Source organism: Oxyura jamaicensis, chromosome 7 (assembly GCF_011077185.1).
Source record: "Oxyura jamaicensis isolate SHBP4307 breed ruddy duck chromosome 7, BPBGC_Ojam_1.0, whole genome shotgun sequence".
In the NCBI taxonomy this organism is placed as follows: domain Eukaryota; kingdom Metazoa; phylum Chordata; class Aves; order Anseriformes; family Anatidae; genus Oxyura; species Oxyura jamaicensis.
Genome location: NC_048899.1, coordinates 12,589,723 through 12,609,767, shown reverse-complemented (window position 1 = coordinate 12,609,767; position 20,045 = coordinate 12,589,723). Strand labels below are relative to the sequence as shown.

The 20,045-nt window shown below is 33.8% G+C and overlaps 1 protein-coding gene across 1 annotated transcript in view; it reads left to right on the top strand.

Annotated features, from left to right (window-relative positions):
* The window catches only part of CCDC141 (coiled-coil domain containing 141), a 70,393-nt gene that overhangs the window by 20,439 nt on the left and 29,909 nt on the right, over positions 1–20,045 (top strand). Inside the window, exons 6-10 of the mRNA XM_035330878.1 lie at positions 5,267–5,386; positions 11,066–11,260; positions 15,225–15,397; positions 18,085–18,226; positions 19,894–20,013. Coding sequence (XP_035186769.1) covers positions 5,267–5,386; positions 11,066–11,260; positions 15,225–15,397; positions 18,085–18,226; positions 19,894–20,013 — 750 coding nt within the window. The remainder of the gene's footprint in view (positions 1–5,266; positions 5,387–11,065; positions 11,261–15,224; positions 15,398–18,084; positions 18,227–19,893; positions 20,014–20,045) is intronic.

Genomic DNA, 20,045 nt, shown 5'->3' with positions numbered 1-20,045 from the left:
GTTGGACTCGATGATCTTGAGGTCTCTTCCAACCTAGAAATTCTGTGTGAAATACTTGGGAGTAACCAAACAGCAGGTAGATAACCAGATAGGTATTTGGGAGTAACTAGACTGACCCTTATTTAGGCCTAATTGAAAATGCTTTGCAGTGAGTTGTGTGTGTATGCTTTCTTTTCCTTTCAGGCACGTGCTCACATCACAAAGAGTAAGAATAAAAACAGTTATCTACTGGCAAGTTTTCTGGTTATCTGGAAAGAGGGGTTAATATTTAACCACCTGTTAGCTCATACCTGCATCCAGTTTGAGGCTGGTATACACAAAGAGTGACAAATTCAAACAGTTTTTAGAATCATGCTTTTTGGAATATACTTGTGCTTAGCCATTCAACCATGACTCGTTACCAGTCAGGCCTGGTATAATGTCGGCATCATGCACAAGTAATATATTCATATTTAAATACAAACACTGGAAAATTAACTTTCAGAGACTTTATGTAAAATGTCTCCCTCTAGTCTCTAAGACATTATGCATATATTTCTGTGCTGATAAATTCAATTCTCAAAGCCTCTCATCAGATCTGAAATCTAATATTTTAGTCTCTGTACAGGACTGAACTCCTATCGATGTCAAATGTTGCTACATATGTAAGAAGAGCATATTGAACTCTCATTGATGTTAATGAGAGTTCAGGGGATACAGAGAAAGTGGTGTATTGGAGATGAGCTCTGCTGTGCAGGATACAAGTGGATTTTTGCTCCTCTGTTTTGCTATGCACAATTACTTCTGTCTAATGCAGAGGTCTGTATATTAAAAAAAAAAAAAAAAAGGCTGTAAAATTTACTACGTATTAGCTGGGTTCTGAAGAACTAAAATGCAGCACCTTCCTTTGATCTCTAATTGGAACGTGATGATAAGATGATTGCAACATGTTTCTTTATCAGTATTTTCATATGTGTAAATGTACTTATTATACCTTTAGAGAAGGGTGTCTAACCTTCCTTTTTGGAAGTGTCAGCATACTATTTTCTTATAATCTCATTAATAAAAATCAAAGGCAGATTAGACTATTTTGTGCATAATTAATTATCTTTGGAAGTAGATTTATGAATGTAATTTTTTTCAGTCGACCCAATCATGCATATATGAGATGAATAAAATTATTTCTGGTTCTTGGTAGCATCAAGGGCAGACATAAGAGCTGAATAAAATTCATAGTACAGGTAAGTACACCTACATTGACTATCCAGACAGATATACAGGAAACAAACTATCTTGGTGTAAGTCACAGCTTCTTTTTATTTTGTTTTCATCAAATACAGTTTAACTGACTAAAAAAAAAAAAAAAAAAAAAAAAAGGCAAGGTATCTTGGTGAATTATTCAGTGTTCTTCCCTTTTAATCTTTGCATAATAAATTAATAGGCTTATGATCTTGACTACAAGTATTTATATATGTCAGGATATAGAAAGGTTATGCTGTTTCTTTACTTGAAAGCAAATTTCTGTTATGAGAAATGGATATTTGCATTCTAACATCTAGAAATTAGGATCTGGAAATACATACGTGTATGTGCACATACATGAGAAGAAATCTGCAGCAGTAGCTAATGTACCAACACTGCTGTAGAGAATTATTTAAACATGGCCTACATTTGCTGGTGGTGTGCTCTTTGCTGATTTTGTCTGATAGCTGTGCCCAGCATAGTGCTGCTTCGATAGCTAGAATGAAAGCATCAAGTTTAGCTTGGACGGTTTGGAGGCAAATATAACCATTGTCATTTAATGCTTAGAACTATTTGAATCATTAAGACGTATGAAGTTCATCTGTGAACTTCAGTTTTCACATTTGATTCCAGCACATTCTGCAAAAGCCATTTTTCATAAATAGCAAAAATTACATTGTACGATGAGTGCTGTCATGTAGACCTGAATATAGTTATGTTATTCAAAATTCTATAATCAGTTCAAATCAAGGCTACTTCTCTGCTAGAGACTTGTGGTGAAATCACGGCACCAGTGAATTTAGCTGTAGTTTTGCCATTGTCTTTCTTACGGTCAAGACTTCTCCCCTTTTGTATTTCCAAATGTCTGATCCCCAGTGCTGTTTTATCTTAAAGTAGTAATTTAGTTCCTCTTACTATTCTTACATATGTGTGCCAATTTCATGTGGTTCCCAGACTTTGATACTACAAAGAACCAAAAACCCAACATCTTGAAACAAAATGAATTTCTGACATCCTGTCAAGTGAACCCCATTGTTGGTGAGACATAATCTTTCCAGAGAATATAGGCATTCTTATTAAAGTATCATGTACCTACATGGGTTATTCGGTCTTAATATTTCACAGTTGCAAACATTCCCTTCAAAACTGAAATTATTTCTCTTATGAGTTAATATTCTAAATAATTTCTGCATTTGGGAATGTTGTCTAAACAGAAAGTCCTTTAAAAAAGGGGGGGGGGGGGGGCAAAGAAAAAGCACACTGCTTCAGTGTACACAAGAAACTTCACAAATGAGAAGGACTGCTGCAATATATATGGACTTGAAATGCTTTTCTTGACTGGTATACATCATATTTATTTTTGTTTGTTTGTTTGTTTGTTTGGTGTTGTTTCCTCATCCTCCCACCATTATACATTTATTTCCAGAGTCTGTTATAGCACTTCTCAAATTTGGTGTTACAAGTTCTTGGATGCTGCAGTAGTGATATTTCCTCCCTGACCACCTCCTCACATTACATTTTATTACTCCTCTTCTTTATAAGTCTGCACTTGATTATTTTAAATTGAAGTGCTTCATTTTTCTTTTAAAATGTCTGTGGTCCCTTTCTGCCCTAATTTGTTATGAAGTTAATATATGGCATTAAACAAGGATGCTTCCCTAGCAATATTGTGAAGATGAATACGTTCAAGATTAGGGAAGGGTTTAGGTAGTGTGGTTATGAAGAGAGGGACTTAAATGTCCCCTAGATCTGTACTGTATTGCACATTGTATTGATGATGTCTTCGGATCCTGATGAGAAAAATATTATTTGAAACTCAAAGTAGTAGCTCAAGCATCAGCCACTCAAATGCACTAATGATAAAAGCACTGTGAAAACACAGATGAATTCATGGCTAGGGAAAATCACCTGTTGGCAGAGAAATGCACACAACTGGTACTGCAAGTAAAAAATAAAAAAAAACAAACAAAAACACTGGTATTTATCAAAAGTCAATTAATTGTGAATACGGTAGAGAAATTAATTGAGAATAGCTCATCCACGTGAAAATATGATGCTTGCAGTTCAGCATTAGTGTGTCAGAATATATTTTGCAGCCTGCTCAAGTTCAAACTGCCTGAATTAAGGTGTCAGGCTTAATTTATGGTGTGTATACATGTGTGCTTTAATACATACTGGAAGAAAGGGAGTGAAAAACTCCCTTTCCTGATGTGAATAATTTTTAAAAAGTGTGTTATTTAATTTCCGTTCACTGCTGTATTTGCAGTCTCACAGTGTCTGATTGTACAAGAGCTTCAGCATGGCATGCAACAATATATGTGTGTACAGGCTTTGAATTAACATGTGTAAGATTTCCCCTCCTTAAAATACCCCCAGTTTCACAAGCGTACTGGGTGCAGGCACCCCGGTCTGGAAGCAGGCGGCTGCAGGTCAGCCTCTGTGACAGAAGGCGGGGTGGCGCTGTGTCAGACACAGCTGGTTCCAGAAAGTTCCAAGGGCGCCATGGCGAGACTTGGCTGAGCTCTCCATTAGCGAAGCTGTTGGTGCCTCAGTGAAAGCACAGCTGACAAAGGAAAAAAAGCTGCACCAGCGGGGTGAAGTGAGGGTGGGGAAAAAAGCTGTGAGGAACAGCCCTGTGGACACCAAGGTCAGTGAAGAAGGGAGAGGAGGAGAAGGAGGAGGCGGTCCCACAGGTGTCTGAGAAGGACACCTGCAGCCCACGGAGAGAAGCAAGCTGGGAGTAGGTACCCAAACTGTGGAGAGGGTGTATCAATTGAGTAATCCCTGACGGAACTGTAGCCACAGAGAGCCCATTGTGGAGCAGGGTGGCCTGACGCGAGTGCAGCCCCTGGAGATCCCATGCTGGAGGAGGATAAAAGTGTGAGGAGGAAGGAGCAGCAGAGTTACATACTGACCATAACTCCCTGGACTCTGTGCTGCTTTTTGAGGGGGGAGATGTAGAAGAATTGGGACTGAAGGAGTCAGGTTGAGCCTGGAGAAAAGGTTGGCATGGTGAAGAGGGAGAAAAAAGTGTTTTCATTTTTGTCATCATTTCTCACCATCTAAATCTGCAACTGGCAACAAATTGAATTTTCCTGATGTTGCATCTGTTTTGCCAGTGATGGTAACTGGTAAGTTGATACCTTTATTTTTATTAAAGAGCTTTTTATCCTGCTGTCATCCCCTGTTCTGGGAAAAATCTGCTTCCAGAAAAAATAAAAAATAAATCTTCTGTCAGTAAGTACACATCTGGAGGATATGCTCAAGAAATTGAAGGCTTAGCAGCAAAATAAATTGTTTACCTTCCAAGCCCTGTTGAATAATTTGATAATTTGCTCTTTTATTATTATTATTTTTTTTAGATGTGTTGGAAACATTTTCAGTTTTAAGGTTCTTTCATTCTTAGAATCCTTTAAATTTTTTAAAAATAGTTTCTGCATGAGCAGATAGGAAAAAATCTGGAGCATGCTTTAAAAATACATAGTACCTGCAGTACAAAGTAATTCTCAGTATGCTATTCACGATTTAGTTATGGTGGTGATTTTCCAGACTTTGAAAAGATTGAAAGAAGTTTACTTGATACTACTATCTTGAAATGCAAAACTTCACTCAGGAATTCTTGCCATGTGCTGTTTACCATGAAAGTGAGATGTACCTAAAACGAATCAAGTAGAAATAAATGCAAGTCATATTAACTACTGAAAGTGTTTGCTAAACACTTTCAGACATTTGTTGAAGTCTACATCTGTGAGATGTGCGTTTTTTTTCCTTTTGACAGCTATTAAAGCTGTCTTGTTATATATATTCCAGTTGTATATATTCCAATGTTTATTTTGATCACGATCCTTTCATTCTGTATGTATTTACTTTAAAATAATATAAATGCAAACGTTTGAATAAAAGTATCAACATTAGGAATGAAAAATGAAAAGAATGAAAATTAGGGCTGCTTTTATGGATGAAACCATCTTGTACATATTCAAAGAATGGACAGACATTTTTCAAGTCTTTCATTGGCTGAGAATTCTTCATATTATTTATATAGGTAACATCTTGGTACAAGAAGAACATCAGAGATTATGTACACAAGCAAAACCTAGGCTCGTCTTTATTGGAAAATGAAGAGTTACTTCAAGAGCATAAAGAAATGGAAGTCAAAGTGAAAGTAAGAAATATAATTGAATAGTGAAGTAACTTTAAAAATAAATATCAAAACATGAACTCATGAGTTTAATATATGAGTGGGTACTCGGTATGTGTATGTGTGGTATATATTTATGCCTGAATTAGATTTTTTTTTTCATTTTACTTCTTTTAACAAAAACCTCCATGTTTGACTGTATTTTTCACATTTAAAACTTTAAAAGCTATTTACAAGGCAAAAGAAGAGTAATCCTTTATGCTGTTTAATTTGTTTTTCAATTCAGTGGCAATCTTCTAGACTGGTAGTTTACATATTAAACAACATGGCAAAAAGTAAAGAAAAACAATTCAATAAAATGTATCAAAATTAAAATTTTGATAGAATATAAAAAGCCAGCCACTAGTACCATAATCCACCGTTACTGAACTGCATATGTGGTTGAAACAGGTGCATATCCATTTATTTATTGGGTACGAAAGTAATTGAAATTTTATTTTCAATGTGAATATCAGTTTTCTAGAGAATAAATCTTTTACTGTAACTAATAAAAGCAAGATGGTATCAAATAAAATGTTGATATAAAAATATATATATATTTATATTTTATAATTTTTATATTTTTATAATGTAAATTGCATATAGTTTAGAACATTTCTTTAGGTGCTCAATTGTGCTCTCATCAGGTAAGTGCTGTTGCTGGGTCAGGATAATTCATCATGATACCATTTCTAACAGTTGTGTTTGGATAACTCACATGACCACGTAGCCTGTTTTCATCCAAAGACCATTGTTATAGAGACAGCATGTCAGAAAACAGATTTTCTTCATTTAGAGAAGTTTGTGTATGAAAAACTAAATTCTGCTGCAATGCTTGCACAAGCAAAGCAGGAGAAAAGAAAAAAAAAAAAGGAGGCACACACACACAAAAAAATTACATAAATATGGTACAATTCCATGTTGTTTGGAAAATCTCGGAGCAGAAACTAAAAGTTTCTTTATACAACTATTAAGAAGATAATGAACTACATTGGTGCTTTAAAAATCCTCTTCTACAGTTTCACTGGGTAATTTTATTACCTCTGATTCTTCAACATCTTGTCAAGGTAAAAGCAGACACCAATTTTTGCTGTATATATATTGAAAGCAATCTCTTAAGCAATAGGAGAAATGCAATATCAGATTTTTCTGGTAACACAAAAACTACAGTTAGAATTGCCCTCCCTTCAGGAATCCCTTTAGTGTCTTATATTCTAATTAAGAAGTAAATGGTTAATATTCTACATTAATTTCAGAGTGAAATGTAGTTTCCAGAAGTCTTCGGAAGTTTTATTAGATCAAACAGCTAACTGTTTTATCAGTTCATGTGAGCGAATACAAAAACAGTTGTGAAGAACTTTTCAGGTTATGTGCAGGCATAACTCTGAGGAGGACCTTACACAATACGTAGCTAATTAATTAATTACATGCTTTCTGTGGCTTGGTGATTGCTTAGAGCATAGCTGATGTCTGGTTATAATTTCTGTCTAGTTCCCTGATTCCATAAACTGAATGTTTCCAAAAAGCAATTAGTATCTTTAAAATATTTTATTTACCCCACTGCAATAATAAAGGTAGATCTTGATTAGTGTCTTTCCCATACTGTCTGAATAACATTCTATCAGAAATAATAAGTACTGATAAAATAATCAATTTTGGGATTTCTGTATTAGGTCTTACAGTGGTGTAAACGCATCTTTTCAAGTAATATTTCATATGTATACTGTAGTTTTGAGAGTGTGGTGAAAAGTTGCTGTCATATAGACAAGTGTTAAGTGTCCCCGTAGGGAGTAAGATAATGGAAAGTATTAAAATTGTGTTGTTAACAGTTTCAAACAGAAAATATGCTTTCGTTTATTTGCATGTATTTTTGCATTAAGATTATCAGGGCACATGATTTGTTTAAATTGCTCAGAGGCAAGACTAAAAAGGATTTAATCCTTTATTTGTGTGACTGGGCTGACAGAAGAGACTGGTTTATTATATTCTTGAGTTGGTATCTTCTCTTGACCTTGTTGAGAGGTGAAACCACTGAACATCAGCACTATCTTATACAATAATCAAGAGCAAAAACTATTCATAAAAGGAGGAAAGACAAAACAATACAAAGCCACCCTCGCAGATGTTAAATGGGCCACTCCCACACCAGGTAAGATTTGAGAATAGAAGAGAGACAGATTGAAGGGAGAGTGATTCTACTTCTTTCTGAGTTCATGTCTGGAATTCATATTTCAGTGGGACTATCCTGGCACTAATTGAACCACTTTCTGTCACAGTTCTGTGGGTTGCTTAGCATGGTAGGAAAGAACTGCTAGCAGCACTTTGTGGCCAAATAGTTTTAGAGACAAAGAAAAGGAGTAAAGAGTGCTGGAATCAGCCCCCCCTTTAATAAGGATTATACGGAGAGTACTTCTTCCCTGTATAATGTATCTGCATGGTTATTGAGTCTGTCATAGCCATAATAGGTAATAACGTGCTCTAGCAATGTTTCAGGATAGTTCTTAATGGCAAAATTCAGTATCACCATCACTGATATTAACTATGTTTTTTGACATTTCATCCATCAGTTATAACCTTCTTGAAAAACACCTGATCAATCAAATAACCTAGGAAGAGCTCCTTTTTTTTTTTTTTTTTTTTTTTTTTTCCAGATGGAATAGTGAAATTAAATGTTTAAAAAGCTTACTATTGTGAGGAAAAAAAGGAATAATGCTATAAGCTAAGGAGACACATTGAATATAGGCACATAATATGCATTACCTCTTCAGTAGGTCAGAGGAATTCATGCACATTTTTTGTCAAATAAAAAAGTCTAAGAGTAGGCTTTGTTCTTTACAGGGGAAATGAGTAACAAGTATTTTAGTGCTGACAAACAGACTGTTACAAATTTAACATGCTGAATGCTGAAGTACAGAAAGAACAATGATTTTTCTGCTGAGTTTGTATGTCCTTATTGACAGGAATTATAGGCTTTTATGTATAGAAATCTTTCCTTACAAATAGAAGGCTGGAAATACTGGAAGTTCTCCAGCCATTTTATAGAGAGTTGAACTGGTTTTGAGTGGTGATCAAATAGCTTTTAGAGAGATCAAAATACTTTTAGAGTGTGAAAGGTTGTAATTTCCATACTTTTTTTTTTTAAAAAAAAAAAAAACACTATAAATTATTGCAATAAATTGTTGTTTTATTTTGTTTTTAATGAATGTGTGAGAAAGGTTATGAAAGAAGCTTGGCTGAGTGTAAAAGAGACAGAGTTTAACCTTTGCTTCAAGATTATTTGAAAACTGCTATTGGGTAATATGTACCCAATGGATTTGTGAATGTTTTTACAGCGAAATCCTCTTGCAACTGTACAAATTGAGTCATTTTCTTACAATTAGCCTTGCCTGCTGTAATGATTTACACATCGCAATACACTGAAACAATTCAGAACTTTTTTCTGTTTTTCTTTATCTGCTTCTAAGCTAACTCTAGAAAATTTCCCTTTTTGTTGCGTTAAAATATACCTTTTTCATTCTTGTTTAAAATATTTTTAATTATGATATGAATAGCATAAAAAATGAGGATGCACATATCCAACTGCACTTTCCTGGTCTTTTTTCAGTTTATTAGTCCCAGTTAAAAGCTCCCAACTGTAATGTTTTCTAATTCTCATTAACATCTATATGTTTTAATGTGAACAAAGATTTTTCGAATATGACCACAGAATACATTTGGTACCACTCGTTCCAGTCACATGTTCTGGAAGATGATAATATTGTGGTGCTGATACAATTGTATGTCAGGGGTACAATTTAACATGATTTGCTCATAACTAGGTCAATTAAAGTTGTGTGTATCGAGAGAGATCCTGTACTATTTCCAACATAGACACTTAAGGTAAACAGGAATAAATGTAGCAGATTAGACTATAATTAAACTCAAAAGCCTCATTCTTGCTCAACATTACTTAGGGCAGAGAGACAAAGAGAGAATTTTGTGAAAGGGGAGTTGTGCATTAAGGAATGTAGTGTATGATTTCACTTGATTAAAAGTGCAGACTGAAAATTACTTCATTTGGAATTCATAAGTGGTCATTATTTTTTGCTTCAAATAAATATTAAAAAAATAAGGAGTTTGCTACAGCTGTTTTTCAGTAACAGACAAAATGAAAATATTTCAAAAAAAAAAAAATTGCTTTCATTGTGTCCCCAGTTTATCTCTCTTTATTTCTCTAGGAAAACAGAGGTGTTTGGTTCAGGTTCTTAAGGAATATTTATATAGAATAAGTGTTTTAACACTTAAATGCAATTTCTTTTTGAACACTTCAGAGAGTTTGCATGGAAAAATTGCTCTCATACTTTTAGATATTTTTCTGAGTTACCAGACATTTGAATCAATTCTGTGGAAGGAAATGCTAAATGAATGTTTTAAAATTAGCCTCATTTCAAAATACATTAATTCATTACCAGAAAATGTGTAAGATAGATGCTACCTAAGGCATGGGAAATTGCAGGATAATAGCAGATGCTTCTTTTTGTTTTGAATAGCGTGATAAGATGCCATTTCTAAGTGCTGACAAACATATCAGGGTCAAACTGCATAATGCAACTGTTTGGGGATTTTATCATGTTCTTTATAAAAATGCAGCAAAATCAAATGACTAAAAACCAAAGCAGTAGTTGTAAGACAGGAAAAGGTGAAATTACTCTTAAAGTAAAACTCTTTTCCATTTGAGCTACCTAGTCTGATATGTCTATATGGTTAAGTCATAACCTAAAAAAGATGATGGGACTGAATAATGTAATAGTATTTATCATAGGTATAGGGAAAAAAAAAAAAAAAAAAAAAGTTTTATGCATGAAGGCTTAATCCCTAAATTTGATGTATAATTTGTGTCAGAACACTAGAAGCATAAGTCAGTTTGGTGTGAGTAGTTGAAAAAAGAAATAAGAGTCAACATAGACAATCAGTTCTGATTAGATGCTTCCAACTGGTGCAATGTATACAAGGTATATGTAAACTTGTGGTGATTCAACTGAATCCATTTTAAAGGACCTATCTCAATTAAGTGTCAATAATGTTTTCGACTCTATGGCTTGAATTCCAAATTATGGTCTTCCTTTCTAAAGTACCTTTCCTTCTGTCTGTCACTGCCACTAGGAAGGTTCAAGATCAGGTAAGGCTTTGAGTGGACTTGTATTTTTGTCCATCAGGAAATCAGGGCAAATGTACAACTGAGAGTTTCAGGGGTGATACTATGCTTCACTGTAAAAGGGAAGTCATCTTATTTAATTGATTACCAGGCAGCTCTCAGCAAAAATTGTCTTACTGGAAGCAGCTATTACCCAGGCAATATTTTAATTTGTTCTTTGATGAACAGTTGGTTTTAAGGGGATGTTTGTTTTTATGTTGTCCAGGCTATCTTGCCTGTGAAACTCTGTAAAACAATGTAGGATGCCACCACTGAGAGCTGTTACAAAAAAAAAAAAGAAAAAAAAAAAAGAAAAAAAAAAGAAAAAAAACATAATTTGCTGAGAAAGTCATCGTAGAAGAAATAGCTTCAAACAGTGATAAATTTCAGGCTTGTAAAAGCAATTTATGTTTTCAAGTATTAATACGATCATTGTGCAGGTATATTGTTTTACTATTGGTAGTTGATTAAAGTGGAATTTTTCCTATCAGGAATGGAACTCCACTGTGGAACAATTAGAGGCTGAAGCACTTAAGATTTTGCTTTCAGAAGACTATACAGAAAAAGAACATCTAAACCTCACAAACCAGAAAATCTGTCTGTTGCAAGAAGAAGTGTGCTGCCATATGGAAGAAAGGAAAGCCCTGCTTCAAGAGGCCAATGACTTTTTTAATGCTGCTGGCAAGGTTGGTAAAAAGCCAAGCTTGTAATAAGGTGATCATAACATTAGTGTACATTTATGGGATGCTGTGAGATTATGCAAACAGTTTTCTAAAGAATTTTGAGTGGAGAATTGCTAATATGATTACCCTTTAATATGATATCTTTTCTGAAACTTGTATCCAAAATGGCAGATGTATTTTTAAAAAGCATTAAAAAAATATATTGGGAGGAACGCTCAGTTTCCCAAAAAGGCATTTGGGAAACATAGTTTGCCAAAAATTGAATTTAAAGGTCATTGTCTCTGCCATGGTATCATCAAGGTGTATGAAGAGACATAAGCTGTTCTTTAATACTCAAAGTATTACAGGCTAGTTTAGATACCAGAAATGGTATATCTTTACTTGCAGTGGTCTCCACAGGGGCTAATGTATAATCAGACATGAGGAAAATCAAGAACAACGTACAATTCCTCATATAGGGCATACCATACAGTACATGGTCTATGCATGACATAATAAAAAAGCAGTCAGTTAGGACCCAAAACTCCCTTAATCACATTGCTAATCATGAGACAAGGCCCACACCTGGGGTTCTTGCTTGACACTGAGGTCAGCAAGATAATGTGTTGGTGGTAATTTCTATCACAGGTGTGCTCATCTGCAGACTGATTCAGGCTCCAGAATTATGTCTTACAGCTTTCATTGGAGAAGGTTAAGAGGGGGACATAACTATCTACTGAATTGCTTGTTTTGTGGAGGTTGTTTAGATACACACAGCCTTAACTAGTATCTCTATTTAAGTCATTTCCTAATCTTGTGTGATGAAAATGGGTAAATTATTGTTGATAAAAAAAAAGAGTATTTTAAAGCTAATTTTTTTGCTTCTCCACACATTAAGTCTAGTAAGTTACTTGTATGAAAAATATTTTCATAAATTTGGTCATTAATTTTTGTTACATCCTACCTGTAATATTTTTCCCCTTATAATAGAAGCTCATTATCATATTTGGATACTTTAATACACTTTTAAGAATTCTGTTTGTTATTTGTATTAGTTTTTTCATTAATTCTTATGTAAGCATGATAGGAATATTCTTGCAGAATTACTCTTCAAATCCCAATTCCAAAGCAAAAATACCATTTTTTTCTTCAGTCATCTCCTGAAGTTGTTTTAGGAAAGTAATTTTATAGTCTAATGTGGGTTATATTTCTTCTGATATTTTTACTAGCTCAGGACTTAGGATTTTAAAAATATTTTTAAATGTTATTATCAGCTAAAATTATATTGATTGAAGGAACAGCCCTTTTCATAGGTCTCCAGTTAAAAAAAAAAAAAAAAAAAAAAAAAGTTCAAGAAAAAAGACTTTTAATCACTCCATAGGAGTACAATACAATCAAGGAAGCACATGTATAAAGGAATAAAATAATTAACATAATGGAAATGACCTCACATTCAGCCCAGTAGGATTAAAATGTTGAAAGTGTCCTCTTATGTGGAAGCAAAATGAGTCCGTGAACACCAGTGTCGTTGCTTCAAAATGCTCCTGGTTAAAATCTAAAATATTTACAAGCAGGTACACACATTACTAGAAGTATATGCACTTGTAGTTCTTCTGAACCTTTCTTTTTTGAGAGACTAGATTGAATTTCAAATTAGTCTTCCAAAAAATAAAATGATCCACTGACCAATTGCTCTTGGTATAAGGAAAATGGTTGTAATCCGCTTTCTAGTGGATGTGTGCTCATATAATAAAAATCAAAATTCTCTTTAAATGCTAATTTAACAATAGTTTGTAGTGTCTTCTAAAAATTAATCAGAGGTGAAAATAAAGTTGAATAAGACAATTTTTCCCCTTTCAAGTACTGCTTGAAAAATCTTGATAACTTCCTGTTTCATTCCAAGCTGTTGGTGTCCTGGTGTTGGTGTTCCACTGGTGGTGTTCTAGCATTTAAAATGCTGGGGAGGGAAGGAGGATGATGCAGCATGTCTGCCAAATATACAATGAAAGTGTTTTCTGGTATTATGTTCTAACATTAATATGCAACAATTTGTTAAATCAACTCCAATTTAGAGCAGAAGGATTAAGCAAGGAACCCTCTATCAGATTGGTGAGCTCTCTTTTTAAAAACGGTTTGTCAATTTTGTTGCCTTGACTTGGGGCATAAACCTTTTGAAACATGAGGTGCTTGGTCCAGTGCTGGACCAAGTGCATGTTACACTGAAGTTACAGAAAACAAGGACTTGTAACTTTTTTGGAGATACTAAGTGCTTAGAATCTACTATCTGAAGATATCCCATAGTCCAATTGATTTTTAAGTCCTTCAGAGCCTTGAAAATCTGTTGCTACATCTGAAAATTTTATACTACAAAGCAGGACCTCAAATTTAATGACCAGACTTAAAATGTGAAAGCTCTATTTCCATTTTACAATAAACCTGTTCTTCATTGGCACATACAGCAATTAGTATTAGCTATGCAAACGTTTTTTTCCAAAACCTTTTAGTTAGAAAAGTTCCTAATTTAAGGTGGCCAAAAACCAAGTGGTCCTCTGTAATTTTTAAAGCATGTTCTTTGTGGATCACTTACAGAAGCTTTAGAAGCAGATAACTTCCAGGAATAGCTCCAACAACAAACTTGATATATCTATTATATATGCTGAAAGAACAACCAACAGCCTGCATTGGTTTTTGTTTTGAGCACCAGGTGGGGCTCTAATCGTGTGTCTTTTAACCTATGATATGTTCCTTCAGTATTTTTTTTTATTAAACAACATGTAAACAATACTTAGTATTGAAATTATTTGTAGACCCTTGAAGTGACAAAGATCTTTTCCTCGGTAACTATGATCTTTCTTGATCTCATTTACAATAAAGAAACAGAGAAGGTTAGGTGGAAACAGTGCAAAAACTGTCCTTGATAGTGAATCCCCCTCTAATTCAAACAATGAGCTACATGAATATAAGTCTGCTGCTGTGAGAGTAAAGGTAGCATCTTTTCATAATACAGGGTTGTGTTTTGTGAACATAGTTGATGAAAACAGGACTAGATCTTGTGTGTCTGCTCAGCATGCCAATACTCCCATTATGTGTAAGAGTGAATAAAACGGGATCTGCTGCTCCTGTGGTGCACTGAAACTGAATTGCTATAGTTCAGAAAAGACACATTTTCTATTTATCCTAAGGGCATATCTGAACCCTTGGACTATTTACATGTAATGAACAAATAAGCAAAGCAGATTATTAGTTGTTTTGATGCTACTTTTCAGGTCACTGGAAAACATAATACTTGTATTATGTTTTGTGTTCATAATTTCTGGTGTGCATTTGGCCATTTTTGTTTTTACTGAAATTACTATTTACTAAGTTTACAAATGGAATATTTAAATGTTGCCTTCATTCAGCATTAAAAGGCAGGAGTTGTCTAAGAATACTTTTGTCACTTTCTTCTGTTATTTGAATGAGAACTTTCTTGCATTAAAGAAAAATGAAGAACAGGTATAAAAACACAAAAGTGTATGTCTGCAAAATAAAAGACTGTTTTTAATAAAAATATATTTAATTATAATTTACTTGTTGAATATAAGTTTGATATATTTAAAACATTTAAAAAAAATAACGGTGAAACTCCTTGAGTGTGCTTCAACAAACCTTAGAGTGCTAACACTGTCAATTGTATTACTATTGCTATTTTGGTTCTGCTTCAGTATCCAATTGGCCTGACTATTTCTGAAAATTGAAAAGTTTTAAATTCAAAGTAATTATGATTTTGTATGCGCATACTTGCATGAACTTTTGTTGAATTATACCTCTTTTCTTCCGTGACCTGCAAAGGCAATATCAATATGCAAATTAAAATGTTGTTGTTCTGAGAAATGGGGAAACTGAAGAAATGGGGAATGTTAATTGCCCATTGATCATCTGTTTATGTAAAAGAATTTATGCTTGCTTTTTAAATAGAAATATTGACAACAGATTTTTTTTTTTCCAGGCATTTGATGCTCTTGAAGGTATTGAGAATTACCTTAGAATCCTTAATTCAGAAGGCTTAAGTCTGCCTATCTTGGCAATGAAGTACGAGGAATTAAAGGAAGAAATTACAGGCTGCACAGAAAGTACTTTGCGAAAAGGACAAGCTTTAATTAATAAAGTAGATTCTCACAGGTATTTCCTCCGTTTTTCGTATTTGCTGTGTTTCTCCATATCTACCTGTTGCTTTATTACTGTACTAGTTAGCTAAGTAAGTGTGGTTCTAGATGACCATTTCAGCCATACTTAGCAATTATATCTCACTGCTGGTGTTTATACAAACCAATCTATTTAACAAAAATGTTTAGGAACACTACATTCTACTTTCAAGAGTGGTGTCAAGTATTGCAATTGATGCAATAGGGCACGGTTCAGAAATGGTGGTTTAGTTAACACTTTGGAAAAAAAAAAAAAAAAAAGTAAAAGAAAATGTCCACAGCTGCAAACTCTTCCTGCAGCCCAATGTAATCCTTTTCGACCTTTTTTTTCTGCTTCTAAAGAAAAAAAAAATAATAGTATTTTAATGTCTGCTTGCATCATAAAAATAAGTCCTGTTCTAAGAAAAAGAAACAAAATATGACTTTTCAATGTTTCCCTGCTGTCATTAGACCTCATAGCGCAAATTTGAGTTTGCCATATATTTCAATGATTAGTGCTAGTACTTCTGTGCATGTGAAACACTTTACATGCCTAGGTATGGGCAATAGGTAAGGATTACAATCATGGAATAGTTTATATTGGCAAGGAGCTTTGGAGATCATTTAGTGCAATTTCTTGTTCAAAACTTTCAGCTTAGATCAGGTTACTCTGGGCCAGGGTTTGAATATCTCCAAGGACAGACTTCACAGCCTCTTGGGCATCCTGTTTTAGTGCTTACGCCTTTTCCTTATGAAACGTATTTTCCTTTTTATCTAGCTGGCTAGGCTCTCCCTGATGCTAGTTTTCAATGCCACAATGGTCAATTTTTTGTACACCAAGAATTAGTTTTTTTTTTTTTTTTTCCAATCCATAGCTTTTGGAGGTAACCGGAATACTCCCAGCCAACTCATAAGCCTAGTAATGGCTGAAGCAAAGAGTTCTATCTGCAAATGTGATAAAGTGTTTATATTCCAGAACAATAATTTTCCCCAGAATTATTCATGTTTTGGAAGAGGGAAGACAGAGGCTTTTGTCCTTGTCATGTATAAAGTAGTGTGCTATCTATTAATACTGGCCAGTATTTAGCCCAGTGATTAACCCAACGGGACAAAAAGATTTGTATGAACAGCTGAGGGCCAAAGGAGGAAGATTTGTACAGGAAACAGGACTCCTATGAAGACTATATCCTGATACTATTCGGTTCCCATTAGTGCACAGTTCACTGATAGCCTTAACTGCTTTCACAAACTTCCCTTTTCCTACTTCCCTAGGACAAATATGGCAAGGCAGTGAAATGGGTGAATCTGAAAAAATGTAGTTACTTTTCAAAAAAAAAAAAAAAAAAAAAAAGGTTTTCCATAGGACAGATGTTTATAGTAGTTGGACTGTGTTTAAGTGTTTTCAGTGGCATAATTGTAAAGCCAAATCACAGTATAAATGAAGACATAAGATTTTATTTCTGTGTTACTTTCAAATCTTCTTAAAGCACATTACAGCCCTATGCTAAAGTTGGAATGAGATGATCTTTAAACCCACAATGAGATGACCTTGCAACCCAAACCATTCTATGATTCTAAAAGATAATACCAAGTAAGCTAAAACACTGAAAATATCCACACTGGAAGAGGAATGGAAGAGGACGGAAGGCAATTCTTATAGTCCCTGTAGTGTTTCAAATGAAAATACTGATAAATCTGATTTTGAGCGCATGTTTTTTAAAATAAAAAAACATATTTAAACATATTTAAACATATTTAAATTTTTTAAATTAAAACCAGCTAGAAAAATGAGGGTGCAGGAAAAAGGTGTATTTATTAGTTCTCTGAGCCCTATCTGAAGCCAGTAGAAAATTTCATTTAATTTCAGAGAACAAAGGAAGAAACCTTACATAAGTACCTGTATAAAAATAAGTTTCTGATGAAACTAAACTAATGAAAACCTCATTTTGAACATTTGTCTCACAAAAACTCTCATGATGAATTTTGGTTGTAAATCAATTGATACATGGGTTTCTTGTTTATATCAGAGCTTCAGGCCTTAGTTGTATGCAGTAACTTTTTTTACAATTTGAAGAGGATTGCCTCAAGCATCAGATTATGAATTGCCTACCTGATATTAAATGTTATAAATTACAAGACAAGCGATTGTTTTGTCATATTTTCTTCTGTTAAAATATCATCCTTAAAAAAAAAGTGTTGACTTAGAATGTATGAGACATTCTTTGTCTACCTAATGTAATAACACTGAAATACTTGAGAGTCTAAATAAAACATTCTTTTTTTAAAGCAGAAATTATATGTTGTATAATTTTGCTCTTTTTAGGGCCGTTCTGCTTGTGGTCTCTGTCTTTAGATAGTATAACTATGGTCATTGGAACTGTTTGTAAAATTGAATATTTCTCAGTGGATGTGGATATACGGCAAGTGAATCTAATTTACACAACTGGCAATAAGTTATTTTTTTTTTGGAAATGTCATGTCTGTGTGCTACTTGCTATCAGATTTGTTGGCATTCAGGTTAATATTTTTCTTGATTACATTTCCAGTAAGGGTCACAGCTTAAATTTCTTGTGAAATTACTTGTCATATAAATAATCAGAAAGGTTGTTTTGTTTTTTAAGCCATTAAAAGACAGATTGCTGAGCAAAACTGAGAAATGCTAATAGTTGCACTTTTCCATTTTAGCTCTTGGGTAACAGGAATTCAGAAAATCACAGAGTATGTTCAAAAAAAAGTGGATCAATTACTCAGGCAGTGTCCAGATTATAAAGAACTTACTTTGAAGAAACAACAATGGACTACCTCACTTGAAGATCATCTAAATATGGTACATCATAACATACCTTTTTGTTAATGTGTTAGCAATGCATTGCATTTCCATAATTTAAGTATGTGAATATTAAGCTTAACTCAAATAACAAATTACAAATAACACTGGTTTGTTAGAGAGCACACAGTATTAGTTAGAATGCTGAATGTTGTTATCAGAACCAGTGAACCTAAAACTGTTCTGAAAAATGTTTCCATGAGAACATTTTACCAACCATCTTTAATAAAGCAGTGATTTGCTTAGATAATGAGCTATTAAAACTTGTTCTTTTGGAAATGAAGTGAGTAATTAGGACTGTGACCTGCATAGAGGTTTGCTATACTTCTTCTGTCTTTTGTTTCATTGTGCTGCAGATAAAAGTAGAATTATGGCAAAATTGAGGGTTAATAAGCATGGTGACTGAACTGCAGCAAATTTTTCAGTTAGGCTGAAGAAGAGTGGATTCTCTTCACTAAAATAATTCCTTTAATTCATTAAGATATGCTTTAAGGAGATCGCAGCCTTTTTTAAGCTTTTGAGCATTTTGTAATACTGCAGGCTTTTTTAATGATTTGTCACGGATGAAGTAGACCCATGACTCCTAATTAAGGTTCCATATGTAAATTAAAAACAAATTTAAAAACTTATGATCTTTTAACAAAGTTCATATGAAGGAAACCCCAGAGTGTAGACCAAAAAAAAAAAAGTACTCAAATTTGATGACTGAATAATTAAGACTGTAATCAGATATTTCATATTTTCATGATGCTTATAATGAACTACTTTGAATCAAATGGGAAGGCAATTTGCAATACATTGGTCCCGTAGCACATTTTCAATAGAAGAGGCCTCATGATATTAGAATACAATGAGAATGCTGTTAAGGTTAGTTGAAAGTGTATTTGTTGAGAGCTCCTCTTGGTTTTGTAGCAATGATGTCACCAGCATACCATCAATCTTAAACTAAAGCTACAATAATGAAGGTAATTTTTACTCACAAGGTAGACCCTAATATTTACATGGTTTCATTCTGCACAATTTGTTCTAATAACTTTGTTCCCGGTCTTCCATTAGACAATATTTTGGAGATTTAAGTCATAATACATGATTTTTCATTACCAGGAACAGTGCTCATTGTTATATTCCTACCAAGCAAAACATTTCTAATCTTCTGCTAATACAAAGTATCCCAAAGAATATGGTGCTAAATTCAGCTGCCCTGAGATTTACTTCATATAACATCTTACAGTTTATTAGCATGAAAATAGGCTTTCTGGCTTGGCAGAGAAGCTTTAAATGAACTTTCTGAAAAAATAATGTGTAGTCTTTTCATAAAATGGAGCATCACAAAAGTACTTATGCCAATATGAACATACCTAGATATTAATACAGCTGTGCCTTATTAAAATAAGAAGCCTGGAGTACTTAAGATAAAGGAAAAGCATTCTGGCAAAATGAGAGCAGACAGCAGTTTTTTCTTCAGTTTCTGACTGTACCTGTTAGATGTGCAATAGTATAAGTTTATTCTTTGGTCTTTTCATTTCTTAATTTCTCTGATTATAAAAAATACATAATTTAAACAGCAACAGCCAAGTGTTACTTCCTTTTTTTTTTTTTTCCTCTGCAAAGTGATTTATTATACTGTCTATTTAAATTAACTATATAAATAATACTTTCAAATAAAGGTATCACAGTTGATTAAAAAAATCACCCCGAAGCTTGCAGTTGGTGTGGAGATTGATTCCTGTTTGTCTGAGTCAGAAAGAATTTTGAACAAACACGTGGAACTGGCTAATCAAATAAAGGTAAAAAAAAAAAAAAAAAAAAAAAAAAAAAG